The 26936-nt window shown below is 38.9% G+C and overlaps 2 protein-coding genes across 3 annotated transcripts in view; both read left to right on the top strand.

Moving 5' to 3' along the window:
* Nucleotides 1-192: 192 nt before the first annotated feature.
* Nucleotides 193-22364, top strand: RAD51AP1 (RAD51 associated protein 1). 2 transcript variants are annotated; one of them, XM_025402270.1, is made up of 10 exons: nucleotides 193-365; nucleotides 3331-3380; nucleotides 5224-5365; nucleotides 7517-7567; nucleotides 8022-8131; nucleotides 10313-10399; nucleotides 10902-11051; nucleotides 15192-15356; nucleotides 18676-18825; nucleotides 21176-22364. In XM_025402270.1, the coding sequence occupies exons 1-10, from the start codon at nucleotides 349-351 to the stop codon at nucleotides 21310-21312; spliced, it is 1059 nt and encodes a 352-aa protein (XP_025258055.1). In that variant the 5' UTR covers nucleotides 193-348; the 3' UTR covers nucleotides 21313-22364. The 2 variants fall into 2 exon arrangements, with proteins under 2 accessions (XP_025258055.1, XP_025258056.1); XM_025402271.1 differs by lacking the exon at nucleotides 7517-7567.
* A 2161-nt stretch (nucleotides 22365-24525) lies between these two features.
* DYRK4 (dual specificity tyrosine phosphorylation regulated kinase 4) overlaps nucleotides 24526-26936 on the top strand; it is a 51981-nt gene continuing 49570 nt past the window's right edge. Inside the window, exon 1 of the mRNA XM_025402267.1 lies at nucleotides 24526-24599. Within this exon, the coding sequence (XP_025258052.1) occupies nucleotides 24562-24599 (38 nt within the window). The 5' untranslated portion in view covers nucleotides 24526-24561. The remainder of the gene's footprint in view (nucleotides 24600-26936) is intronic.

The raw sequence follows: 26936 nt of genomic DNA, 5'->3' as shown, positions 1-26936 counted from the left end.
GTCCCAACCTGTTTCAATTTAACCATTTGAAAAGGGCAATAAGGTGTATTTCTACTGTTATTCTGTATTTCAGAGACAGTGCAAACCCGCCCTTGTGACGAAAGTGCAGAGACAAAGCACACACTCGGCTCTGGTGGACCGGATACGGAAAGGTGGTGCCTTAGGAAGGGCGGGAGCAAATTCGCTTTCCCCACAGCGCGTGCGCCGCCGCAAGCATGGCTGGTGATGATTGGACGACTGGTAACAGGGGGCGGAGGGCGCCGAAGTCTGGTTTTGGGCGCGAATTGAAACCGCCGCTGAAGCCAACAAGAATTTGAGAACTGTAAATATCAAGCCTTGAAAGGGACCATGGTGCGACCCGTGAGGTGCGTAGTTCCTGACATTCGGCGGGGGTGGGAGGAAAACTAAGGGGAAAGACATTCGACTAAGGGGAAAGGATCGAGTAAGACCGGAGGGCAGCGATGGTGGGGTTAGAGTGCACGGTTATCGAGAACCCAGTCTGCAGTGAGAGCCACCCGTTGCTCAGAAGCATCCTAGCATCGTAGCTTTTCCCTTCTCTTTGCCTCCCTTCACAGCCGTTGCCGTTTCTTTTACCAAGACCTCGTTATGTTAGCGTTTGAACAGAGCTTTACATTTCACCGAGCGCCCATTATGTGTAATTTTATTTGTTCATCACTGTAGTTATTGGATATAGAAAGAGCAAGCATTCCTGTTTGATTGATTTAACATTTCTACGTATAAAGGGTAAATTACCTGAGTCATACAGCCCGGTAAGTGACAGGGCAATACTCAAACCTAAGTCATCTCACTCCAGATCCTCTGTGCTTTCCATTCATTATGCGTTAGAAACGATTCTTCTTATTTACACAGTTGAGTGCCATGGAAGCCTACGGTTAGCCATTCATTTAGTAAAATTATTGAATATATTCACTTCTTTATGTATGAGGTGCTGGAGCTTACATTCTAGTGGGAGGTGAGGTTAGGGGGCCGAAAATAAGCCTCGAAATATGATAGAGTGCGAAGGAAGAAAGCACTACTTTAAATATAGTAGTTAGTATGTGACTTTGAGGCGATATTACGTGCACTGAGTCATGAATCAGGGTAGAGGAAATAGGAGCCAAGGCCCCATACTTGACCATATTTTAGGGACAGTCTAAAGCTGTAGGATTAACAAACAGTGGGGAGAATCGTAGGGGATTAGGCCAGAGAAATAGGCAGGTGCCAGAACAGATAGGGTCTTGTAAGTCTTAGAAAGGAGTTTAGGTTTTATTTTAAGTCAATGGGAAGTCAGTGGAGGGTTTTAAGTAGGAGAGAGAAATCTAAGTTTGCTTTTGTAAAGGTCACTGGCTGCTGGTGGAGAATAAATGATGGATGGGGCGACCAGAATGGGAGCAGGGAAATCAGGCTATTATATCATTGGAGAGTGGTTTGGGATAGGCTATCATCGCTGGGCATGGAATGGAACAGATGAATTTGGGATGTATTTCGGAGGCACTGCAGACAGAACTTGCTGATGAAGTAGATGTACAGGTAAGGGAAAGAAAGAATCAGAGATGTCTCCACAATAGTTTTGGTCTGAGTTACAGAATGGATGATCTTCGTATTAAGATAGGGAAGACTAGGAAAAGGAAGGTCAGGAGGTGTGAGGGATCAAGATTTCTGTTTCGAACATGCTGAATTTGAAATGGGTTTTAAGCATCCAGGCAGTGAAGTCATAATCCCTTTGTATGGAACAGTTGTTAGAGTATGGTCTGCAGATCTCTGGGGGTCCCTGGAAACTTCTCTAGAGGTCTCTGAGGTCAAAACTCTTTTAATCACAATACTAAGACATGATTTGCCTTTTTCGCTGCTTTGTCGTTTGCACTGCAGTGACGATAAAACTGCTGGCACCTCAGAACAATTAAGGCAATGGCACCAAATTGTACTACTAGTCTTTGCATTGTTTACTGCCATACTCTCAAGAGTAAAAAAAAATATATAAAATTAATTTCAGTTAGGGATATGCTTGATGAAGTAGTGGAAATTATTATAGTCATCATAGCTTAACCCTTAAGTTTTCTTTTGAAAAATAGGCTATTGATTTTATTTTACTGTTATTCAAGTTCAGAATTTCTAAAGGAGTTTTCACATTTTATTCAGCTCTAAATTCTTTAACTCTGAAGAGTAAGAGAGTGATATGAGTGCACTTTTTAATATTTTGTGTGAGGAAATGGGAAGTACACATAAAGCACTTCTACATACTGATGTATGATAGTTATCCCAAGGAAAAGCACTTGTGAGATTGTCTGAGTTGTAAGCTGAGCTTACCTCTTTTTCATAGAACATTATTTTCACTTGAAAGAACAGCCAACTGACAAATTAGGTTATTCACATTTGGCCATTTGTCAAAATATAGAAATAAAAACTAGAAAAACATTTTATTTAGTGCCTAGAGGAGGGAGGAAAAAATTTATTTTTTTTCACTTTGATTATCATTTTCTTCTAATGCCCTCTAAAGTAGTACAAGTTGAGCATCCCAAATTTGAAATGCTCCAAAATTTGAAGCTTTTGCAGTACCTACAACACTCAAAGGAGATGTTCATCGGAGCACTTTAGATTTTAGATTTTCAGATTTGGGATGCTCAGCTGGTAAGTATATAATACAAATATTCCAAAATCTGAAAAAATCCAAAATTCAAAACTTTTCTGGTTCCAAGCATTTCAGATAAGGGATACTCAGCCTGTATAAAGATTCATCTCAGATGGCAGGAACAATGTCACTCACCATTTTTAGGTGTCCATTGCATAAAAACATTATTTGGTATTGTGGAGAGACTGAAAAAAAAGAAAGTAGCTTTTAGTGTCAAGAAATTTATAATCTAGTAAGGAAGATAGAATGCACACACAAAACAGAAGAATACATATAATGGGAACTTACAGATGCCCAACAGCAATTAAACAGTATAGAAATTATAAATGTTAATTATATAGATTATTCTTTGTAAGTTATCTGAATTTTTTTCCTTTATCATATAATTGAAAAGCTAACAATACCCAGGTATACCAGGTATAGTTGTAATTCTTTTAGCTAATGGTAAGTGCCTGCAGTAAAATGCAAATCATATTTTAGATTTAAATGTTCTTACGAGAACCCAAACACATTTTCATTCATTCAAACACATTTCATTTATTTAACACATTTTTATTTATTTCACTTATCTATTCATTATTTATTATTAATAAATGAATAATATTAAAATAAATATTAAATAATATTCATTAATAGCCTTAAGTAATCGAGGTGAGAAATTGACATTTGTGTTAATGAAAAAAATTCTGTTTTGATCATAGACATAAGAAACCAGTCAATTACTCACAGTTTGACCACTCTGACAGTGATGGTAAGTCAAGCTTCTTATTTTTGCTCTAAAGATTTGGAAACTCATTTCCTCAGAATTTATATGACATATATAGCTCAAATACTGACTACATTGCCCAACTGCCCATATGAGGTAGGTCTCGAAAGATAGTTTTCTAATCATTTGGGATAATTATGCTGATAATTATACTGATAAAAATTATGTTATTAGGTGATAAATGAACAGGGGCAGGTGAAAAGTCTTTTTAGATCTAAACTACTCTAAGTCCATAGTTCTCACATAGAGGTTTGTTTCCTATCCCATCCCCGAAGAAGGAAAACATTGTCTTTTTGAGATACAAAGATGTTAGAGAATATTATATAAAATCCCCATTAATTGTAATATAAAACACGACCTTGAAGAAAGGTTAGGCTTATGTTATGCCTTTTAAGCATTAGTCATATATTTACTTGACTCTGCTATGATTGAAGAGTTTGAGGAACATTGCATTAGATTATGTTGAAGTGGATTTAATATTTCTTTCTCAGACCACTAGAGTTTTCTGTAAGTCAAATGTTTCATAAGTCTTTGGTTTGAAGGAGTCTATTTTTGCCTTGAGCCCAGCCTTAACTGTATCTACCACTTGGGAAAAACAGTATAGACTATAACATCTAGATTTTTTTTTTTTTTTTACTGTCGTCAGTCTATCACCAGATACTTATAAATTGTCAGGTGTGTAGTAGGTGGGGGGTGGCAGTAGGTGGGGGAGTCATAAGTTAACTTATTTTTACATGGGGAAGCATATAAGAGACAACGAGTATTCGTGCTTGCTGAGTATGTGATTAAGACTACATAGACCCTGAAAGCGTGTATATATGTGTTGTATACATGTTGAAAAGCCACAGTAGTAGTTTTACGTTGACAGTCAAGAGTAGAACTACAACAGTTCTGAGGATTGATAAGACAGAAAAACCTGTGAGAAACAGTAATGGACTGGAAAAGAACATCCTTTTGCCAGAAAATAAGAAGTTACTCTGGTAGGATCATAGGAAGATCATTAAGGTAATGGAAAGAGAAAATACTACTATTGTAAAAATCCTCAAATAGGAGCTACTTTCTCTTCCCCCATAATGCTTCTTATTTTCTCTAGCATGGTTAATGTACTAGGAATAGGTAATGGACTTTTCTTTTTTCTCTTTTTGAGATGGAGTCTTACTCTTGCACCTAGGCTAGAGTGCAACGGTGCAATCTTGGCTCACCGCAACCTCTGCCTCCCGGGTTCAAGTGATTCTCCTGCCTCAGCCTCCTGAGTAGCTGGGATTACAGGCGTCCGCCACCATGCCCAGCTAATTTTTGTATTTTTTAGTAGAGACAGGGTTTCACTATGATGGCCAGGCTGGTCTTGAACTCATGACTTCAGGTAATCTGCCCGCCTTGGCCTCCCAAAGTGCTGGGATTACAAGCGTGAGCCACTGTGCCTGGCCCAGGTAATGGGCTTTGAAAAAAGATATTTGGCTACATTGTGAAGTTCCAATAAAAATAATTTATTTCCACTTTTCAATGTGATTACATTCTACAATTTTTCTAATGGTTTTACAGGTTTTTAATCATTTTGTCTTTGACATTTATATGCTGTCTTAATTGCTTTTGCAGTTTTTAGTGAATTGGTTTTTGATAGACTGATATTTTTAAATATAAAGGACATAAAAACAAAAGTTGAAATAGATGAATGAGAATAAAGATAAACAAAATACTAACAATGATTTTTAAGTTGTGGAAATTAAACAATTTGCCTAGCCTATAAAAACTTGAACACACATTGTAATGATTTTCATTTACTAAGAAAATAATCTTTTTCTTTTGGTTTTAATTCACATATGAATAGATGATTTTGTTTCTGCAACTGTACCTTTGAACAAGAAATCCAGAACAACACCAAAGGAGTTAAAACAAGATCAACCAAAACCTAACTTGAGCAATCTCCAGAAAGAAGAAATCCCAGTACAAGAGAAAACCCCTAAAAAAAGGTGAGAGGTAAGACATGCAGTAAATATATGACATTAGATGTGTTAATTTTAAAGAGACACAGATTCAAACCCTTGGTTTAAATTAGAACTTGAGCAGAGTCATAGGTCTTATTTTACTAGGTGCATGTCAGAAAACAGGATGTACTATTTTTTTCCGGCTTTCTGACTTAAAGAAATTCACAGTCGGCCGGGCGCGGTGGCTCATACCTGTAATGCCAGCATTTTGGGAGACCGAGGCGGGCGGATCACGAGGTCAGGAGATCGAGACCATCCTGGCTAACATGGTGAAACCCCGTCTCTGCTAAAAAATACAAAAAAAATTGTAATAATAGCACCTGTGGTCCCAGCTACTCAGGAGGCTGAGGCAGGAGAATGGTGTGAACCCAGGAGGCAGAACTTGCAGTTAGCAGATATCGTACCACTGCACTCCAGCCTGGGCAACAGAGCAAGACTCCGTCTCAAAGAAAAAAAAAGAAATTCACAAGCATATAAGAAAATATCATTAAATATTAAAACAATAACGATTGTGGAATTTAGAAGTTATGACTGGTTTTGACAGAACCCAGCACTTGCCTCTGAAGTCCTCAAATCATACTACTTTGCTGAAAATGACATTAGATGACTTAAGATGATTAAGACATAAGATAACTTAATGTGAGGACAGTCTTTAAAATATAAAACTATGTATTTTTTGGCAGAAAAAGATGTCTTCTCCCCATATTGTTAAGATTTATCCAGCAGTGATAAGTTCCCATAGTTTCTAGACTAACCGTTGGAATTCCATTAGATAGTACCAAGAGGGAGAAAGGAGTGAAGGAAGTCCTTAGAGACCCAAAACTTGCAGTATGAAGAAGAAATGGATGGAAGAGGAATATCAACAAATGGAACATGGCATACATAATGTTTTACTGCTACAAGTTTCTCTATGAAAAGTTAGCATGGAGAAACTTACCTCATGTCATGCTCTTTTTTTTTTTTTTTTTGGTTTTTGTTTGTGAGTTTCTTGTATTACATTTAAAATATATTGAAAAAGGAACCCACACGTGGGAGAAAATATTTGTAAATCAGATAACTGATAAGGGACTGTATCCAGAGTATACACAGAACTCATAAAACTCAACAGTAAAAAGACTAACCACACAATTTAAAATATGCAAAACATTTGAATAGACTCTCCAGAGAAGATACACAAATAACCAATAAACACATGATGATACTCAACATCATTAGCTGTGAGGGCAATGCAAATCAAAATCAAAATGAGATAATACTTCACATCCACTAGATGACTTAATAAAAAAGACAAGGATGTGGAGAAATTTGAACCCTCCTATATTGCTGGTGGGAAAGTAAAATAGTGCAGCCAAATTGGAAAATGGTTTAGCAGTTCCTCAGAATGTTAAACATAGAGTTATATGACCCAGCCTATGTATGTATCCAAGAGAGATGCAAACATGCCCACACAACCTGTACATGAATGTTCTTAGCAACATTATTCATAATAGCTTAAAAAAAAAATGGAGGCTATCTAAATGTCTATCTGCTAATGAATGGATAAGTGAAATGTGGTATCCACAAAATGGAATATTTTTCAGCTATAGAAAGAAATGACTACTGATAACTGATATATACTGTAATATGGATGAACCTTGAAAACATAATTCTGAGTGAAAGAAGCCAGATATACAGGTCACATATTATACGATTTCATTTGCATGAAATGTCCAGAATAGGCAAATCCATAGAAACAGAAAGTAGATTCATGGCTGCTAGGAGCTGGGAGAGAGGTAAACAGGAAGGGAATGCTCATGGGTATGGTGTTTCTTTTTGGAGTAGTAAAGATGTTCTGAAATTAGGTAGTGATGGTAGTTTTACAACTCTGCGAATGTACTAAAAACTGCTGAATTATTTACTTTAAAAGGTAAACTTTATGATCTGTGAATTATATCTTAAGAAAACTGTTCTAAAAAAATAAATTGTTTAAGGTACGTCTCAGTGCTGCTTCTTTTATGGAACTTTTCCTTCTTTGATGTTTTTTTCCTCTTACACTCCATAGCACTTTTGACCAACTTGAATAGGACTTTATGATCTGCCTTTTATAGTATAATTATCAGCCTGTCTTATTTCCCCACCCTCCTCCTTTAATTGCAGACTCGCTGAAGGTACTTTTAGTATTCCAGCTAGTGCAGTGCCTTGTACAAAGTAAGTGCTTGGTAAAATACTTGTAAAAGTCTGGATTGGGAAGAATAGATGTAAAAAAGTGATAATAATTTTAATTTAATGTAAGAGCTGTAATATCTGCTAAAGGGGAGTGGGTGAGGTCAAGGAAGAGTTTTAAGCGGAAGTGATGTTTGAACCAAGTCTGTTTTGGGTTGAGTAGATGTTTCCCACCTGGACACAGCTGGTAGGTGACACAACAGTCATTACAAAGAGGCACATGCTCCTCCTATTTCAAACATCTTATTCTGTATATAACATGATACGGTGACATTTTAAGAATCCCATCATCAAAGATCTATTAATGATGATGATTGTTTAAAAACATTTTTGTGAGGTTAGCAACTCTTGGATAGTAATTTAGGGAAATCTCAAACTTTGCTCTTTAGTTGCGACTGATATTTTGAAGAACTCATTATTACTTGTGTATCTATTTTAGGATGGCTTTAGATGACAAGCTCTACCAGAGAGACTTAGAAGTTGCACTAGCTTTATCAGTGAAGGAACTTCCAACAGTCACCACTAATGTGCAGAAGTCTCAAGATAAAAGTAACTTTATTTTCTGTATATTTAGCTTTAAAACCTTCTTAATGCTTTTGTAAGTATTTCTTTGGGTGGGCCTTCACAGAGGAAAGAGTAAAACGTGAATACTTTGTACTATAAATAGACCCATTTGCAGAGGATACAACTGGATTTAGTTCTTAATTCAGCTGCCTAAATCTCACACAAACAGATATACGTCTCTGCTTCATACCCAGAGTAAGCTTGAGGGCGTGGACTGTGAGCCTCATTGTTCACATCGCCTGTTGTTGTACAGTGAACATTTAATTTCTTCATCAGATGGATTGATCTGTACAGTCCTAACAGTGCATCTCCTTTTTTTCCAGATCAGTTGAACATGCCCTAATTATGGTAATTTTTATTTCTTACAAAGGTCAAAGGTATTAATTTGGTTAGGAAGCTCAGTAGACTTAGAAGAATGGCTTCTGGATTTCTCTGTTGATTTTCTCGTTTGATTTTTCTGGCAACTATGCAGCAGATGATATATTAATATTCTAGAGGGGCAGAAATCATTATTCCTGAAAAAGATACTCTACTGCTAAAATGCTTTTTGGCTTAAAGTTTTTATGTGGGGGGATATTTTAGCTTATTATCTTATTCAGGGGTATACATGGGCTTTTTTTCTTTTTTTTTCTTTGTTTTCTAAATGAGTACTCCTCCTTATTTAATTATTTGAGACAGGGTCTCGCTCTGTCACCCAGGCAGGAATACAGTTTCTTTTTCTTTTTTTTTTTTTTTTTTGAGATGGAGTCTCGCTCTGTCGCCCAGGCTGGAGTGCAGTGGCGCGATCTCGGCTCACTGCAAGCTCCGCCGCCTCCCGGGTTAACGCCATTCTCCTGCCTCAGCTTCCCTAGAAGTTGGGACTACAGGCACCTGTCACCACGCTGGGCTAATTTTTTTTTTTGTTTGTATTTTCAGTAGAGATGGGGTTTCACCATGTTCGCCAGCATGGTCTCGATCTCCTGACCTCGTGATCTGCCCGCCTCGGCCTCCCAAAATGCAGGGATTACAGGCATGAGCCACCACGCCCGGCCAGAATACAGTTTCTTGATCATGGCTTAATACAGTCTTGACCTCCTGGGCTCAAGCAATCCTCCTGCCTCAGCCTCCTGAGTAGCTGGGACTACAGGCATGTGCCGCCATGCCTGGGTAATTTTTTATTTTATCAAGAGGGGTCTCACTTTGTTGCCCATGCTGGCCTCAAACTCCCAGCCTCAAGCAATCCTCCTGCCTCAGCCTCCCAAAGTGCTGGGATTATAGGCAAGAGCCATCTTACCTGGCCGCCTCCTCTTTAAAAAGAAATGAAAGTGACAGAAGCTACATTTCTTTGAATATACTTTTTTCTTGTAAATTTGACTTTGCAACCATGTAAATATTTCCCACAATCATAAAGCAAAAATAAAATTTTAAATTCCTAAAAGAAGAAGAAGAAAAAAAAAGAAACGAAAGTTTGATTAGGAAGACTTTTAGTAACCAAGAATCAAAGAAACAGCAAAAGAGAATTGTCATAAATTACATTTAAAATGGAGGCACTGAAATTCATCTGTCTCTTTTAAGACATTGTAGGATGTATAAGGGGACTTCCTTAGAAGTATTAATATTATACGACTTCTTATTAAATAATGTGCCTTATAGCACTGGAATTTAATAGTACCACTATTAAGTCTTAAAGTCCTCTTAGAATGCTTTGGATCATCTTAAGCTTATTATAACGATTGAAGAGTTCTTATGTTACTAAAAACATGGATTTGCCTACACAGAATTGATAGTTAAAATTTATTGACCATTTCCTGTGCATGTCACAATAATAAGCAATTCCCATGTGAGATCCACGTTTGGTCTTCTGTAATACCACTGGGCAAGACACTATTTTTATCTCCATGTTATAGATGAGGAAATTAAGTCTTAGGATAAGCAACTTGGCCATGGTCATATACCCATACCCAGTTTACATGGTACAGCCTGAATTTAAACATAAGTATGTTAAATTTCAGAGCCCAGACTTCTAACCATATGTTACCCTCTCTGAATAAAATTATTGTGCTAGTTTGAGTTTGGGATCATTTATCTGTATCTAAATGCTATTACATTTTAGTACTAATTTTCCTATTTCTAGACATTATTTGATTAAGATGTATCTGAATTTTCTTTCTTATTCTTTATATTTAGGCATTGAAAAACATGGCAGTAGTAAAATAGAAACAATGAATAAGTCTCCTCATATCTCTAATTGCAGTGTAGCGAGTGATTATTTAGGTAAGTTTTTTATATTAATTTTTTTCATCAACAATGCTGTTTTTCTGACTTTTGTTTAAATTGCTGAAATTGTGGCTAGAAGCAAATTCTTTAAATTTGTCAAGACTCTCTTGATGTCATGGCCTTTATTTCTTTGTGATTTAGTCTCATTCTGTCTTACTGCAGACACACATTCTTCCCTGAAGGCTCATAACTACCCACGGCTTCTAGGTGGAGCAACTGACCTTTGAAGAAAGGGGCTGCATATTCCCAATTCTAGTTTGAAAATTTGGGGGGAAAGATGATCTCTGTTTGGGTCTTGGATTTATTCCCAAAACTAGAGGTGTTCCCAGGGCCCTGATGTACCATGGTTGACCCAGATTGGGCTAGTAAATAGAAGAAGGGGAGGGATGAACCTGGGCAAATAAAAACAGTAGCTGTGATACAGTCTGCTCTGCAGTTCTGGAAATAAATATCAGCTGTCACAGAAAGTTTTCCATTGATTTTTACACCTCTCCTGAAGATTTGGATAAGATCACTGTGGAAGATGACGGTGGTGGTGTTCAAAGGAAAAGAAAAGCAGCATCTAAAGCTGCAGTACAGCAGAGGAAGATTCTTCTGGAAGGCAGTGATGGTGATAGTGCTAATGACACTGAACCAGACTTTGCACCTGGTAGGTTTTATCCTACTTCGAAATTAATTCTATGGGAATTTAGTCAAAAAAGTTCTTGGAAGCCATTAATTGTGCAAAGCACTGTGTTAAACCTTTGGGGTGTGCAAACTTCAGGGACACACAGAACAGTTCAATTCAGTGATAGCATTTGGGGGAAAAGCTTTTTCTACAAGTTAACCTTTAAGCTATGCCTTGAAAAATGAGTAGAGTTTCAACAAACTAAAGGTGTGAAGTAGCATTTCTGACTGATAGAAAGGCATTACCCGTGGAATAGACAAATGCTCTATTTGTCTCTAAGTGAGGCTTGCTGGGATGAACATGGAAGAGGCTCTAGAGGGAGGCCGGTACTAATCATGGAGGGTCTCAGACCCACTTGAAGAAGTGTAGGCTTTTTTTTCCTGTAGGTAGTAGAAATCCATGAATTATTCTGAGGCAGAAGTGATATGAAATCTGTATTGTGATGGTTTTTAGACTCATTTAGAAATTGGGCAAATGGAAAGTGTAGTGACCTTGACAGAACATTATAACATATTATTTAAAAATTTATATTCATAAGTTGATAAATTTAGGCCAAATCAAGATACCATATTTTAGATTTTGATATACTATCAACAAATAACAGATTTGCTCATCATCACCTATTCTACTAATATTTGAATGCTTTTTATGTGCATGATAGTCTAGATACTAGGGATACAACAGTGAACAAAACAAACAGCTCCTGTCCTTGTGGAAAAAACGAAATACATGAAAAAAGACTGTTTTGCATTTATTTTACTTTGGGAGAACCTGGGAGACAGGAAAATGCAAAGACACTTTTTGAGCGCCAATGTGATGCTCAAAGGAGATACTCATTTGAGCATTTTGGATTTCTGGAATTGGAATGCCCAACTGGTTATAATGCAAATGTTCCAAAATCAAAAAAAAATCTGAACCCTGAAACACGTCTGGTCCCAAGCACTTCAGATAAGGGATACTCAGCCTATACTATATGATCTAGCAATCCACTTCTGAGTATATATCCAAAACGATTGGAAACAAGATCTCAGAGAGATATTTGCATACCCGTGTTCATAGCAGCATTATTCATAATAGCCAAGAAGTAGAAGCAGCCCCAAAGTGACATTTCAGTTTTTCCCCTGCATTTGCTTGCCCTGGATGAGAATAGAAAGGACCATGTGTGACCTTCATTAGGGAAAGAAAAGAGAAAATTGCAGAGAAGATAAGTCTTTTCTCTGACAAAATCCATAACTGAAGTGTTTGGGCCTTCCAGATTTTCCTCTATGGGGTACGAATGACTTGGAATTTTGTGAACTCCAACTCCCCATCTCTAATTTTATTTAAATTGCTTTCTCAGTTGGCTGAGGAAGATTAGTTGGACCCCATTTCTGAACAAGCTTGTTAAACAGAAATGTAGCCAGCTCCTACTGATTATCCTCTTAAGCCAAGACGAGAATCCTTAAGACTTCTACTGAACACAAGCAGGATCAGAGCTATTGGATATACAGAAAGTTTTGTTCTAGATTATATATTCTGAAAGTTTGGAGAAACTTCCTTCATTACTTGCCCTCTTTGAACTGAGAGCCTCTTGGGATTACTTGAATTTGCAGGCTGAATTTCCAGCAGCCTTCATGTGATCTGCTGGCCTTTTTTGGGCTAATTCTATATAGCACAGTAGCCATTATGTGAATTTCTGAGTTGATTATTTTAAAATTTTGTGTGGGAACAATGATAGAGTAAGGAGATTGCAATTTGAAGATCATAATTACATTGTTTTTTGTTTTTGTTTTGTTTTGTTTTTTGAGACGGAGTCTCATTCTGTCGCCCAGGCAGGAGTGTAGTGGCACGATCTCGGCTGACTGCAGCCTCCACCTCCCAGGTTCAAGCAATTCTCATGTCTCAGCCTCCCAAGTAGCTGGGATTACAGGCGTGCGCCACCATGCCTGACTAATTTTTGTATTTTTAGGAGAGATGGGGTTTCACCATGTTGGCCAGGGTGGTCTCGAACTCCCGACCTCATGTGATCCACCTGCTTTGGCCTACCAAAGTGTTGGGATTACAGGGGTGAACCACTGTACCCAGCCCATAAATGACATTGTTGATTTAGGTAAAGGTCATCAATGGAAGGTTGATAATGATCTTTGCAATGATGAATTCAGGCTGGCATCACCTGAACCACCTAAGAGAGGGACAACCACACATTATATGATTTCTGATGTGATGTAATATGAAGTACAGAGAATATACCTATGAAGTATATGCTTGCCCTCCCCCTTCCCCCCCAAAAAAAGTGAGCCTGAATCCAATCAAGCCTTGAGAGCAGAATTCCAGTTCACATAAAATGCAAGAATATGGCTGGGCACGGTGACTCACACCTGTAATCCTAGCACTTTGGGAGGCTGAGGTGGGCGGATCAGTTGAGGTCAGGAGTTCGAGACCAGCCTGGCCAACATGGTGAAACTTCTTCTCTACTAAAATACAAAAATTAGCTGGGCGTGGTGTTGTGAACCGGTAATCCCAGCTACTTGGGAGGCTGAGGCAGGAGTATTGCTTGAACCTGGGAGGCAGAGGTTGCAGTGAGTCAGGATTGTGCCACTGCACTCCAGCCTGGGCGACAGAGTGAGGCTCCATCTCCAAAAAAAAAAAAAAAAAAAAAAAAAAAAAAAAAAGCAAGATTAAGTTAAATGACACCATGAGCTAGAAAACAGACAAATCCAGAATTTTGGACATTCTACAGGACAATTGACTCAACTGCTTCAGCAAGTCAGACACAAGGGAGGACAGGGAGAAGATACTGCTCTATATTAAAAGAGATTAATATAGACTGAATAGAAGATGATACCAAGAAACTAGCGTTGGTATTGCTAGATGTAATAATGGCATTGTTGTGTAACAAAATGCTCATGTTTTTTAGAGATACATTCTGAAGTATGTAGGAATGTAATGATGTGATGCCTTGGTTTTATTTTAATATATTACAAAAAGGGAAGAGAAGAGAAGAAGAAAAGCGAGATAGATGAAACAAATGGAGCAAAATGTTGATAATTGTTGAATCTGGGTCGTGGTTTATTACTGTCTATTGTGGTATAAGTTTGAAAATTTTATGTGATTTTTATTTTACATAAAATATTTCATATAGATAGGTAGATATTAGTATGTGGGGATAATAGTGGTTATCTCTGAGTGGCGAGATTACATAGTATATTTTCTTTAATAAATTTTTATATGGACTATATTTTCTACAATAAGCATATACTGTTTATTTTTCATTTTATTTGTACATTTTTTGATTTAAGCATTTTCTGCAATAAGCATGTTCATATTAAAAATGTAAAAAAAGTTTCATATGAATATAGGACTAACCCTATTTACAATTAGTTTTCAGAGTTTATCTACAAGGCATGGTTTTCTGATCCTAACCCCCTCAGAAAATAGAAAGATCATTGCTTAACTGTCAGGTTAGGACATGCTTTTTCCCAGAGCAGCTGTAGCACTTTCATCACTGGCTTATATTTTCCCATGAAGTGCAGAAAAGCATTTTTGAGAAATAAAGGTTTGTCCCAAATGAAATCAGCTCTAGGATTAGCTGCTAAGATTGTTGTGTATGGTTATCTCAATTCTCATTTGGTCTCTTCCAGAGTGTTGAAGTTTATGTGGTTAAGGGAAAGCTCACCGTTACCATAAATGTCACTGTTTTGAAAGACTAGCTATTGTCAAAGCCTACCATTCTTTTCGAAAGTTACTGAGGTAAAATGGTAAAATCTGAAGTAAAGATTACTGGTGGGAAATTTATAGTGATGGTGGTAATAGCAAACAATGATATTTTGCTCGGTATATGCCAGATGTTATTCTAAATGCATTATATATGTTAACTCATTTAATCCACGCAACAACCCTTTGATGGAGGTTTATGGTTATCCCCATTTTCTAGGTGAGGAAACTGAGGCTCAGTGAAGTTAGTGACCTGTCCAAGGATTCAAACCCAGGCACTCACAATGTCAACCACTGCAGTGTTCTGCTACTGGAAACAGTGCAGCACAAAGGTGCATAAGAATCTGCTGCCAAAGCTGTGGATAAAGTTAAGGCAACAGAATCCTCACTTTTTAGAGCAAAGATGAACTATGTAATCTTCTGTTTTAGGTGAAGATTCTGAGGATGATTCTGATTTTTGTGAGAGTGAGGATAATGATGAAGACTTCTCTATGAGAAAAAGTAAAGTTAAAGAAATTAAAAAGAAAGAAGTGAAGGTAAAATCCCCAGTAGAAAAGAAAGAGAAGAAATCTAAATCCAAATGTAATGCTTTGGGTAAGCTTGGTCCAAAACACTTAATTTTATAAAGGAAATGTGTGTGGTTTGTTTGCTGTATTTTTCTTATTTTTGCCTTTGTTCTCTTTAATATTTTCCTAATGTCCATTTCTCGTTAAAATATGTAAAAGGAAGGTAGGGGTGGGGAAGGGAGAAAAGCAGACAAGAATGCTGACTCCACTGCCTATGCTAGCCCTTGGTGTCTATGACCTTGCTTTGTACTAATGGCTGCCCTCTGTGGTAGCTGTTGTCACCTGCATTCTACAGTGAAAAACTGAGTGTCAGAGAGGTTAAATAATTTGTTGGAAATCTTACATCTACTAGATGAAGGGCTAGAATTTGAACCCATGTTTGTCCATTCAGAGTCTAAGCTGTATCTTGGACCATATTTTCTCCAGGCAGAAGTTTGCATGATTCTAATTTTTTGCTTTTGGGCTTTACTTAGTCTGATTTGAAAGGTCTTTTGCCACATGTTTAGGGCTTTTTTTTTTCCCCCAAAACAAATTCCATTAGAAACTACTTTTATGATAAAACGTTTAAAATTTATGATGACTCGAACATGGAATACCTGTTTCTTGTGGAAAAGAAGTTAGGATATTTTTGAGTTCACAGTATATGATAGGTTATTGCAAAAATATAACTGTTATTAACTGAATTTGTTTTATTTCTTGATAGTCATTTTTATGTCTTGGTTGACTTAATATATATGCTATTGATATTAAAAGTTCCATTATTTAGTCTTTCCATTTATTCATAGGAACTGCTGTCCCCTTAAATAGCCTGTTGCTGAGTACTTACTGAGAATTAAATGAGAACTAAGTGCTGATTGAGTTAGATGCTTCTGTCTCCTGAATTTTGAATTAATGAGATTTTTTAGTTAGTGTTTTTTTTTAATTGATGACTTCATCTGGGTTCCAGAAATTAGATTTTAAATACAAGGGCTTTTAGAGCTAAAACAGTATATTAGTTTCCTATTACTGTTACAACAAATTACCATAAATGTAGTGTCTGTCTTAAAACAACACATACTTGTTATTTTACAGTTCTGAGTATCAGAAGTCCAAAGCGGTTCTCACTGGGCTAAAATCAAGCGGTCAGCAGAACTGTGCTCCTTTGTGGAGGCTCTAGGAGACAATCCACATTCTTGCCTTTTCTAGCTCCTTGAGGGTGCATTTCTTGGCTTGTGGCCCCTTCCACCTTCAGAGAGCTATGGCAGGGACTTTCTCACATCGTGTCACTCGACTCTGACTTTCTTCCTCCTCACATTCACTTATAAGGACCCATGTGATTACATTGGGCCCCTCCAGATAATTCAGTGTGATTTCCCCATCTAAGATTCTGAACTTCATTACATCTGCGAAGTCTGTTTGCCACGTAAGGTAACATATTCACATGTTCTGGCGATGAGGATGTAGACATCTGAGCAGCCAGTATTCTGCCTACCACAAGCTATAATGGGAAAAAGTTATTAGCACCATGAATATATTTTGTATTTTCTTTACATGTTTATGCTTCTTCAATAAGGCACACTAATAACTAAAAATAAAATTTCAGTTCCCAAGTTGGAATTTACCATTTAAAATCTTTTCTCTATCCCTTAGAGCAAATTGCTTCACAACTGAGATTAATATATACTATTAGAAATGAAATTTAACCATTAAGTGATAGGATTAGGAATTAGGAAAAATGGATTATATTTTTAGTCCTACTAGTAATGTATTGCGTAAACTTTGAGAATTGTGTCTAGCACACGTTACAATTTTCCCTTGATAGAAAAAATGTTGAGAACTGTGCTGTCCAATATGGTAACCTCTAGCCATGTGTGGTTATATTACATTTGAATTAATTAAATTAAGTAAAATTTAAAAATCAGTTCCTCAGTTTTGCAAGTCACAGTTCAAGTGCACAGTAACTATATATGGCTAGCGGCTACCGTATTGGACAGCGCAAAACATAGAACATTTCTATAATCACAGAAAGTTCCATCAGACAGTGCTGATCTAGAGGATGCAGATGTTAACAGTAGGAAGAGTATATGGTGAAAATGTTCGTATTTATATGCCTTTAAATACCTCTAGGTATCTCAAAACAAGCACTATCTGAAAGTGAACTTATATGTCACCTCTCCTCCCTCCCCACCACCAAAAAAAATAAATAAATAAGAACCAAAGCATACTTCCAGTCTTGTGTTCATTCTCTAGCTAAATGGCACCATCAAACAGTGTGCCCATGACAGGAACTTGCAAGTCATGGATTCTTTCTTCATCTCCATTGCTGCCTCCCACTTATTTTTGCCAAAACATATCTAATGTGCTGTTTTCCTTCTATTCTCCACCTTAGTAGGCCCCCATTTCCTCTTACCTCATTACCATAACCTTCTAAGTGGCCTATTTCTCCTACACTACCACCAGAAAGATGTTTTTAAAATACAAATCACTCCTGAGAAAAATGTATGCATGATTGTGACTAGCTAGACTTTTACATGGTCTGCAAAGCTCTTCGTAAGTGATCTACACGCTGTTTCCGTCTCTCACCTTTCCTGCCCTTGAGATTTCTGCTCCAGCCATAGACTGAACCAGTCAGCACTGCTGGTCCCGGAACTTGGTGCATCCTCCATCTTTGCACACCATACTCCCTCTGCCTGGAAAGCTTCCTTCAATTCACCTTTACTCTTCAATCTTGATTTGGTTCAGACCATCCTCACTCACCTCCCTCTAACTTCAAAACACATACCCCCAGACTATAGTTTCCTTTCCTACTTGGCATACCTCTAGAGTCTGCCATGTCCCTTACCACACCACATTTTACACATCTTTACTTTCCTGTTCTTCCCACTAGAGTCTAGTGACTAGACCTTAAAGTCCTTGGGAGCAGGAGCCATGAATGATACTGTTTCTAATCCTAGAGCCTGACACATAATCTCACTGACACATGCTCATGAGACACTATTGTGTAATGGTTGGTTACCAGGATGGGATTTTGGAGGAAAATCTGGTTTCTAAGCTTAGATGCTTACTAGCCGTCAGACTACAGGCAGATTGCTTAACGTCTCTGTTTCCTTCTCTGAGAGTGGGGATAGTAATGTCTGTATTGGAGTTGCTGTAAAGAGTTAAAGGTAATGTGTGTGATACGCCGGCCACACTACCTGGCATATTAACGCTCATAAAAGATGGCTATTCTTAGGCTCTCAATAAATGTTTGTTGATTAATAAGTTTATTTTTTATATGATTATGTAACTTTACAATTTTTACACATACATGCTAGACTTACTTTTTCTTCCTGCATGACAAACTTTTTTACGTATATTTTTAAAATAAGTGACTTCGATGGACTCTGCTCCAGCTGCTGTCAAATCGGAATCTCAGTCCTCGCCAAAAAAGGTTTCTCTTTCTTCAGATGCCACTAGGAAACCATTACAAATACACAGTCCTTCAGCTGAAAGCAAGAGACCTAAATGGGTCCCACCAGGTATGGCATTTTTATCATCAAGGGTAGGAGCTTGGAAAATTATTACTGGTAAATTTTTTTCCTAGTTACAAATGCCATGTGTGAGCATTTCCCCATATTATTACATAATCTTCAAAACCAAAGTCTCTGGTTGCTGCATATATTTATCATTTGGCCATTCCTTATGATTAGACATCCAGGTTTATGATTTTTTCAGTGCTATAAATAAGATTGCAGTAAGCACAGAGGTCCTTATTTTAGAAATCTCTGAGCATATTACTGATTATTTTCCTAGGATAAAATTTCTAGTAGGAGAATTACCGTGCTAAATGGTGTAAACATTTGAGATTCCTGATGTATGTATTTCTGGCAGCACATCTTTTGCTCAGGACCTGCTGACCTCCACAGTCTGACTGAAGCCTTGGGATCTATACGTAGCAATTCTAGCATTTAACAAATGCCCTAGCAAACTCAACCTCTTGCTTTTAAAAATCAAATTTCACTTCTCTTTGTTTTCTTTTGCTCCACAGCCAAGTCTCATGGATCCTTCAAGAATTCTTTGACCGTCACCATTCTTGACATTACTAAAACCCTATTCCAGGCCCAAATTGTTGCTGCCTTCCTAACCAGTCCTGTCTTTACTTTCTCTCATCCACCTACATGAACCCTCTACTTCAGTGAAATTGAAACACTTTTTGTCTCTCAAACATGTTGTATGTGTTCCTCTCTCTGGGCCTCTCTTTATCCTCCTCTGCCTGGTATGTCTTTCCTCATGTGTCCCCTCTCTTTGCCTGAGCCTTTCCAATTCTACTCCTGTTTTTCTTTTTGAGTGGCCTCTCTTAATTGGTCCACAGTGCTCACTTCCCTGCTGACTACTGTTCATAGATTTAGGCCTGAGCTGTGAGGCTGCGTGATTACTTAACTTACAGAGTCTTCATTTCATCATATGAAATACTGGGAACAAATATAATCTTTAAAGTCCATTCTGATGTACAACTTCTAAGATTTTTAATGAAGACTTGAAAACTTTTTGGAGAAGGAAAGGAGGGAAGATTAATTACGGAAATAATGATGTCATATCATTCAAAGAGTAATACTTAGTATATTTCTAAAAATAATTAGAGCTTCCCCAATGAAGGAGATTTAAAAGAAATGATATGACTATAGAAATTTAAAAGTAGCATAATCAGAAAGATACAAGGAAACAGTAGAATGATGGATAAAGAGTTAATGTTTTAAAGCATAAAGTGCTTATAAAATCAGCATGTGACAGTCAGGCAAGTGATGTAAATGAGTGAATCGGGCCCATGCTGTAGACTTGTGTGAGTAGCAATGTTGTTGGACTCAGGAGCGGGTACCCTTTTGAAGGAAGCAGCTGCTGCTCAGCTCCATCTTATTGTTTCCATGCAAGATTATGGGCCTGGTATTTCTAGATTTGATTGTTGTTTTCAAGAGAAGCCAGAAATCCAGATTTTAATATGAAATCTGCTAATTTTTGTAAGTTGCCTTTTTTTTTTTTTTTTTTTTTAGCACCATGTGAACCAAAACAATATATCTGAGAGCTAGATTTGGCTCTCAGATTGCCAGTGTGTTACCTATCTTATACAACTGGAGAAGACCACCAAGATCCCAAAAGCAAAATTAGCCAGGGGCATAAATATACCAGTGTCCTCAAGAACTATTAATAGAACTAGAAAATATGAAGAGTTTCAGTCTCACTGGTGATTAAGGAAATGTAAATTAAAATAAAATACTATTTTATACCTCGCAAACTAGAAAATAAAGCAGCATAGTCTGAGTTATAGGGTAGCAGGTATAATGATTTATTTTAAATTTATGGCGAGCAACTACATCATCATCAACTGTGAACATTAATGTGGATAATTTTGAAATAGATGGAAATAATTGCTACATTAGGGTAATAATATAAATGAAACTAGTATAAATAAAAACAATATTTACTATTTTTAAAGGTATTTAATAATTGAAAAATAGACTCTTCAAGGACTACTTGTAAAAATCGCAGGACCTTAAAAATGCATTTGCTTTTTCTATTACTTTAGAAATTATAATTGTATGCATTTTTTTATGCCTTTATAACTAGTGTTATTTGTTCCCAGCCTTCCTTTTTCAGCTTTCATGGTGAGGTTTTAGAGTCATTACCTTGACTTCTGGGACATTTGGAAATAGGGAATACTGCATTATTTCTGCTCTTTAGAACATTCTATTCTTTTGATCTAGTTTATTGCTTGATAGACCCTGGAAAGCGGAATAATGCTTAACTACCTTTTTTTTGCTGCTTGTTTTATAAATTAATCTTTGTTAAGAGATTTCTGACATCATCAGCATCACATCATATGTTTCCTTTCAGCGGCATCTGGAGGTAGCAGAAATAGCAGCAGCCCACTGGCGGTAGTGTCTGTGAAGTCTCCAAATCAGAGTCTCCGCCTTGGCTTGTCCAGATTAGCACGAGTTAAACCTTTGCATCCAAATGCCACTAGCAGCTGAGTGTGGTACCAGAGGAATGTTTGGTTGAGAGAATCACAGCTTTACAAGGGTGTTTATATTTGATTTGTGTTTATAGTCGAGGCAGGTATTGTAATATAAAGGAATCTATTACCATGTCCTGTAAATGACCTCTAGGCATTTTATGATTATGTTCTCTGTAAAACTCTTCAAGACTTCAATGAGAAGTTTGTTCATAAGAATTCTCTTCTCATGCCTTTCCTTGTGAAGAGTGCATTCTGTTTTTCTATCAGTTCGACATAGAGGAAGTCCACATCCCATGCTGTTCTTTTCTAGTTACGTGATATGCCTTTCTAGCTTTGTCTAGTTTATAGCACCTTGACTTTAACTGTTCAGTTTCGTCTGGCAGAGGGAAGCATTCTCATTTCTCTCCGAAGACATTTCTGAAATCTTACAAGCTGCTTAAGCTACATTATCGGTTTTATTGCAAAGATGTTTTGTATTTTAGCCAAATCTTTTTATAGTACAAACTTGGAATTATTTTACACACTAAAATGGTTGCAGTTTTATGGCATGTGTCTCCTGGTTAGATGGTTATTCTCTAGAAAATAGAACTTAAAGACATTTTATGAAATCTTAATTGTCAAAACCTTTAATGGAAATATTTTGAAATGCTCTTTTTCTTGATACCACTCATCCACCTGTTCCTGATTGTCCACATTTCATGATAAAATGAGAGCTCTGCAGAGAATGTTAGCCTTTTTGTTGTAAATATAATATTCAAGTAGTCACTTTTTGTTAAGTTCTTTAGAAGTTGTCAAGTACTTAGTCATCCCTGTTGTGATATTAGATAATACTGCTTTTCAGGAAGCTTAGATCTGAATTTACTTTGAAAAACAATTGTAATGAATAGTTTATATTTACACTGAGAATTTCAACTAGCTTCTGATCAATTTTTAATAAAAAATTTTCAAATCATGTTAACTGTTAAAAAATGTATAATACTTAACTCAGTTTTCCTTGGTTTATGGAAATGTCTGTGTTAATGTGAAAATAATTAATTTAGAATTGTGATTAAAGTGAGCATTTGTCTATTGCTGTTGTACACTTTTTGTATCTAATGTATATTTTTATAGTGTCATATACCAGCCCCCTAACCTGCCCCACTTGTCCCCTTTTTAAAAACATATTTTTCAGTTACATAGCATTGAGGTTCTCTACTTGGTGTAGATCAACAATAAACATAAGAGCCTACTCTATATTGGGTACTGATATAATTGGTCATCTGGCACCAGCTTAACAACCTGTTTTTGCCATGTTCTTTATAGTTTATCGGGGGGGGGGGGGCGGTTGAAAATTACCTCAAAGTATGTTAAAACCAGCCTGGCTGAAAGCACTGATACCTTTATGTTGCCAAACCCAGTGTACAATTTTCTCATCTAACTTACATACCCTATTCATTATACTCTGATGAAAACATTTGATTTCCTTGGCTCATGTGACACATTTCTTTGTCATTTTCTTCCCATCTCCATGCCTACTCTTCATTATTTTGCAGCTTTCTAATCTGTTGTGTCATCTATACCTACTTGTCTTACCAGTTTCATGTTGTATGCAAACTCCAGTGGTCACTTATGTGACAGTGACTGCCAAGTCAGGATCTTTACCCTACACCTTGCTCTTGACACAAAACCTGTGGATGGTCCACTGACAATTTGATGTAGCAGATCCGTTATTAAATTCAAGTTCTCCTTCTACCCCTGACATCTTCTCTCCTGTGTTTTCTGTTGGTAAGTGAGTGGCGCCACCATCACTGCAGGTTCCAAAGGTGTAATCCGGGGACTGAGTCTTCTCTCGACTTTCACATCCAGTCACCAAGTCTTACTCCATTTCCTAAATTTCTCAAAACTCCTCTTCCATGTGCTCTCCCTTACTCTGAAACATCATCACTCACTATTTCTAACAGGCATCCTTGCCTTGATTCTTCACCTGCTCGGGCTTACCTCCCGCTGTTACTGCCACAGAGGGTTTTCTAAAATACAGTCAGCATGAACACACCTCTGCAGCCCGCACACAGCAGCCTTACCCTGGTCGAGTTCATAGGCTACTTCATGTCTGGCTGGCCCCTTCCTGCTGCTTCAATCTTGTCTCTGCCCACGTGCACCTTTGACCCCTGCCCCCCAAACTGGGTGCTGGTGCAATGGTACCAAGCTTTCCCATGGCTCTGTCCTTCAGACTAGGACTTGCTTCCTTTACGTAGACAACTGCTACCTGCCCTTGAAGACTCAAGTTCAACCCAGCTCTTTCAGAAAGCTTCATTTGAATGTCTTTTCTGCCTGGACCAGACTGTGTGCTCCTCCAGGTCAACCTACCGTCATTCAATTACAAACTTCCCTTACTTTTCATGCTTTCCTACAATCTGGTGCAGAGTAAGCACTCAAAAAGTGTTCAGCTGATAAATGGATTTTGCCCAGAACTTTTGCTATGTACTTTTTTTCTTTCTTTTTTGTTTTTTTTTTTGAGAGGGAGTCTCGCTCTGTCGCCAGGCTGGAGTGCAGTGGCGCAATCTTGGCTCACTGCAACCTCAGCCTCCCGGGTTCAAGCGATTCTCCTGCCTCAGCCTCCCAAGTAGCTGGGACTACAGGCGCGCACCACCACACCCCGCTACTTTTTGTATTTTTAGTAGAGACGGGGTTTCGCAATGTTGACCAGGATGGTCTTGATCTCTTGACCTCGTGATCCACCCGCCTCGGCCTCTCAAAGTGCTGGGATTATAGAAAAAATGTCTAAATAGAGACGGGGTGGGGGAGAGGGGGGGGTCTCACTACGTTGAGCAGTTTGGTCTCAAACCCCAGACCTCACGTGGTCTGCCTGGGCCTCCCAAAGTGCTGGGATTGCAGGTGTAAAACCACTGCGCCCTGCCAGAACTTTTGTGATGTAATTCTGATAACCACATGCTGTGCTTGAAGAAGGGGAGAGGAGGGAGAATTTCACGTGTCTGGTCTGGGCAACCACCTTTAAGCTCTCTATGCTGAGATTTTGTTCAATTCTTGCCCTATGCTTTAAAGAACTGGGGCAAGAGAATGCGAGTGGGAGGACGAGAAGTATGTTCTTGAGGCTGCTACTCTGCAAGGTGGTTTGGGACCATAGCCTGAGTAGGCCCTTTCAGCTCCGGAGTCACAAAAAGGGCGGAAGCCGTTTCTATAGCGACGGGAGGAGGGCGTGGCCGTCCCTTGCACTCGGCCGGGCTCTCCCAGCCTCCCGCAGCGGCGGGCGGTCGGCGCCATCCTCATGCAGCTCCTCCCGCCGCCTACCCGCACCGGAACAAAGTAAGGGCCGCGGAGGCTGGTACTTCGCGTGCAGTCCGGCGCGAGTACGAGCCAGCTAGGGCCGACTGCGCTCTTTTAGGCCACGAAGCTTCTGGTCGACGGGGTCGTGGGGGAGAATGAAAAGCGTGCGGAATGCAAGAGTAGACTGGGGAGTGTGGGTCAGAGAAAGAGAGAGAGAGGCGGGGGGTGGTGCACAGACAAGGAAAATGCAGTTGTAGGTTTTGCGACGACTGCATCCCCGGAATCCAACATCAGTATACTTTTCTGTTAAGATGCTGTTGCATCGCCGACTCCAGCTGAGTGCAGGACAGGGAGCGAGGGGTTCTGAGGAACTCATTAGACCTACCTTGGAACTGTGCTCCCAGCCCTCACTGGGACGCGAGACTTTCTTCCTCCCTTTCTTTCTCTTCTTTGCTGCATGTCCTCTTGTCAGTCGTAAGTGGGTCCACGACCACGCGCCTCGCGTTGGTGAGGCTCTGGCAGGTATTACTCATATTCCCACCCAGCCCATATGCCTGGGCACCTTTGTGCTCAACCACAGCCCAGCCCCTGACACAAAAGCACGCTAAGGTGTATGTAGATCACACACCCAGAGCTGCCACTCCGAGGAAATTCCCAATATTAGCAAATCTTTCCTTAAAAAAGTGATGAACAGGCCGGGCGCGGTGGCTCAAGCCTGTAATCCCAGCACTTTGGGAGGCCGAGACGGGCGGATCACGAGGTCAGGAGATCGAGACCATCCTGGCTAACACGGTGAAACCCCGTCTCTACTAAAAAAATACAAAAAACTAGCCGGGCGAGGTGGTGGGCGCCGGTAGTCCCAGCTACTCGGGAGGCTGAGGCAGGAGAATGGCGTGAGCCCGGGAGGCGGAGCTTGCAGTGAGCTGAGATCCATCCGGCCACTGCACTCCAGCCTGGGCGACAGAGCGAGACTCCGTCTCAAGAAAAAAAAAAAAAAAAAAAAAGTGATGAACGATGCACAGTTTGAGGGATTTTAAAGGCTATTCTGTGACATTTGCCGCATTGGAAATGTCCAGCAGTCCCTCAGAGTTTAGGAAAATTGTGACCCCTCTGACATGTCTTAAGCAACCGACAGCATCATCAATATTAATTCAGGCTTCACTGTCCAGGCTTAAGTGGAGACTTGGCAAAAGCAGGAGGCCGTTTAGTGGAAAAGTTCAAACGGTGGAAACAGCACATGGAAATGTCCTTTGTCCTGCTTGAGCGATTTAATCACCTACATGTGGTCGGTATGGAAAACCTAGGAGTTCTAAGACATTCTTCGGACATGAGCTCTACCTGATTGGTTCCGTTGCTTACATCTGTTCTTTCTCTTGTTTGTTTTGGTCCTTATGGAGAAAGCAGAGGTAAACCGGAAGGGACTCTCTAGCAGTCTGTCAGCCACTCTCCCCGTGACTTTGCCCTCTCCAACTCCACATATTGTTGGCTAGAATGCCTAGTTCTCAAGCGTGTGGAGGACCCAGTTCTGGGAGTTAGTGGTTTCAGCTGGCTCTGAGCCCATCGTGAGTGTGCTGTGATGGCTCCCAAAAGAGCAAATGCTGGTGGAGGCTGCATTAATAGAAAGGCAATGAGCACATCAAAGGACATGGTCTTGCTGCCTGACTTAGCAACAAGTAGAACATAATCCGGACTCTAGAAACTGTAGCTACTTTGAGATCATAAAAAACTAGAAAATAGGAACAACCACAAGGCAGGTGCTCTCTGTCAGGCCTGGATGTGCCATCATGTGAAGACAGGTTTGAAAAATCTTCACAGAATGCCCGGAGATGAGGAGGTGCAGGGGAGAGAAAGCTTTTCTCTACTCAGCTTTTGAACATTCAAGAACTCTTGGGTAGAAAAGAGACAGATTTGTTCCTTAGTACTCTGCAGAGGATACCAAGGATCAGTGGAGGAAATTTTGCTCAATACAGTTTATTCTTCCAAGAAATACCAAGCACCAACCATCTGTAAATTAACAGTCGAGTGTGAAATGGGTTGCCTAGAAAAACAGTGCACTCGGTCATAGAAATATTCCAGTATAGACAGAGTGATTGTCAGGAATACCATAGAAAGAAGATTCTTTCCCTGTGTGGGAAAATGGATGAAATGGTCTCCAAAACCTCTTCTAGCTCTTTAGAGTCTGGGAGTCCGTGAACCCTCAAAAGTTTCAGGGATATATGCAGAGAGTCCAAGGAATTCTCTTTGGCAGAAATGAGTGTGACTTAAAATACAGTCAGATCAAAGAAAAAGACCTAGTGTTCAATAAATCAGTAGAATGAAAATAGTAAACAATAATCTATTGTATATTTCAAAACAGCTAGTAGTGAATAATTTGAA

Source organism: Theropithecus gelada, chromosome 11 (genome assembly GCF_003255815.1).
Source record: "Theropithecus gelada isolate Dixy chromosome 11, Tgel_1.0, whole genome shotgun sequence".
Classification (NCBI taxonomy): domain Eukaryota; kingdom Metazoa; phylum Chordata; class Mammalia; order Primates; family Cercopithecidae; genus Theropithecus; species Theropithecus gelada.
The sequence above is the reverse complement of the archived record's forward strand: the minus strand, read 5'-3'. Positions and strand labels throughout refer to the sequence as shown.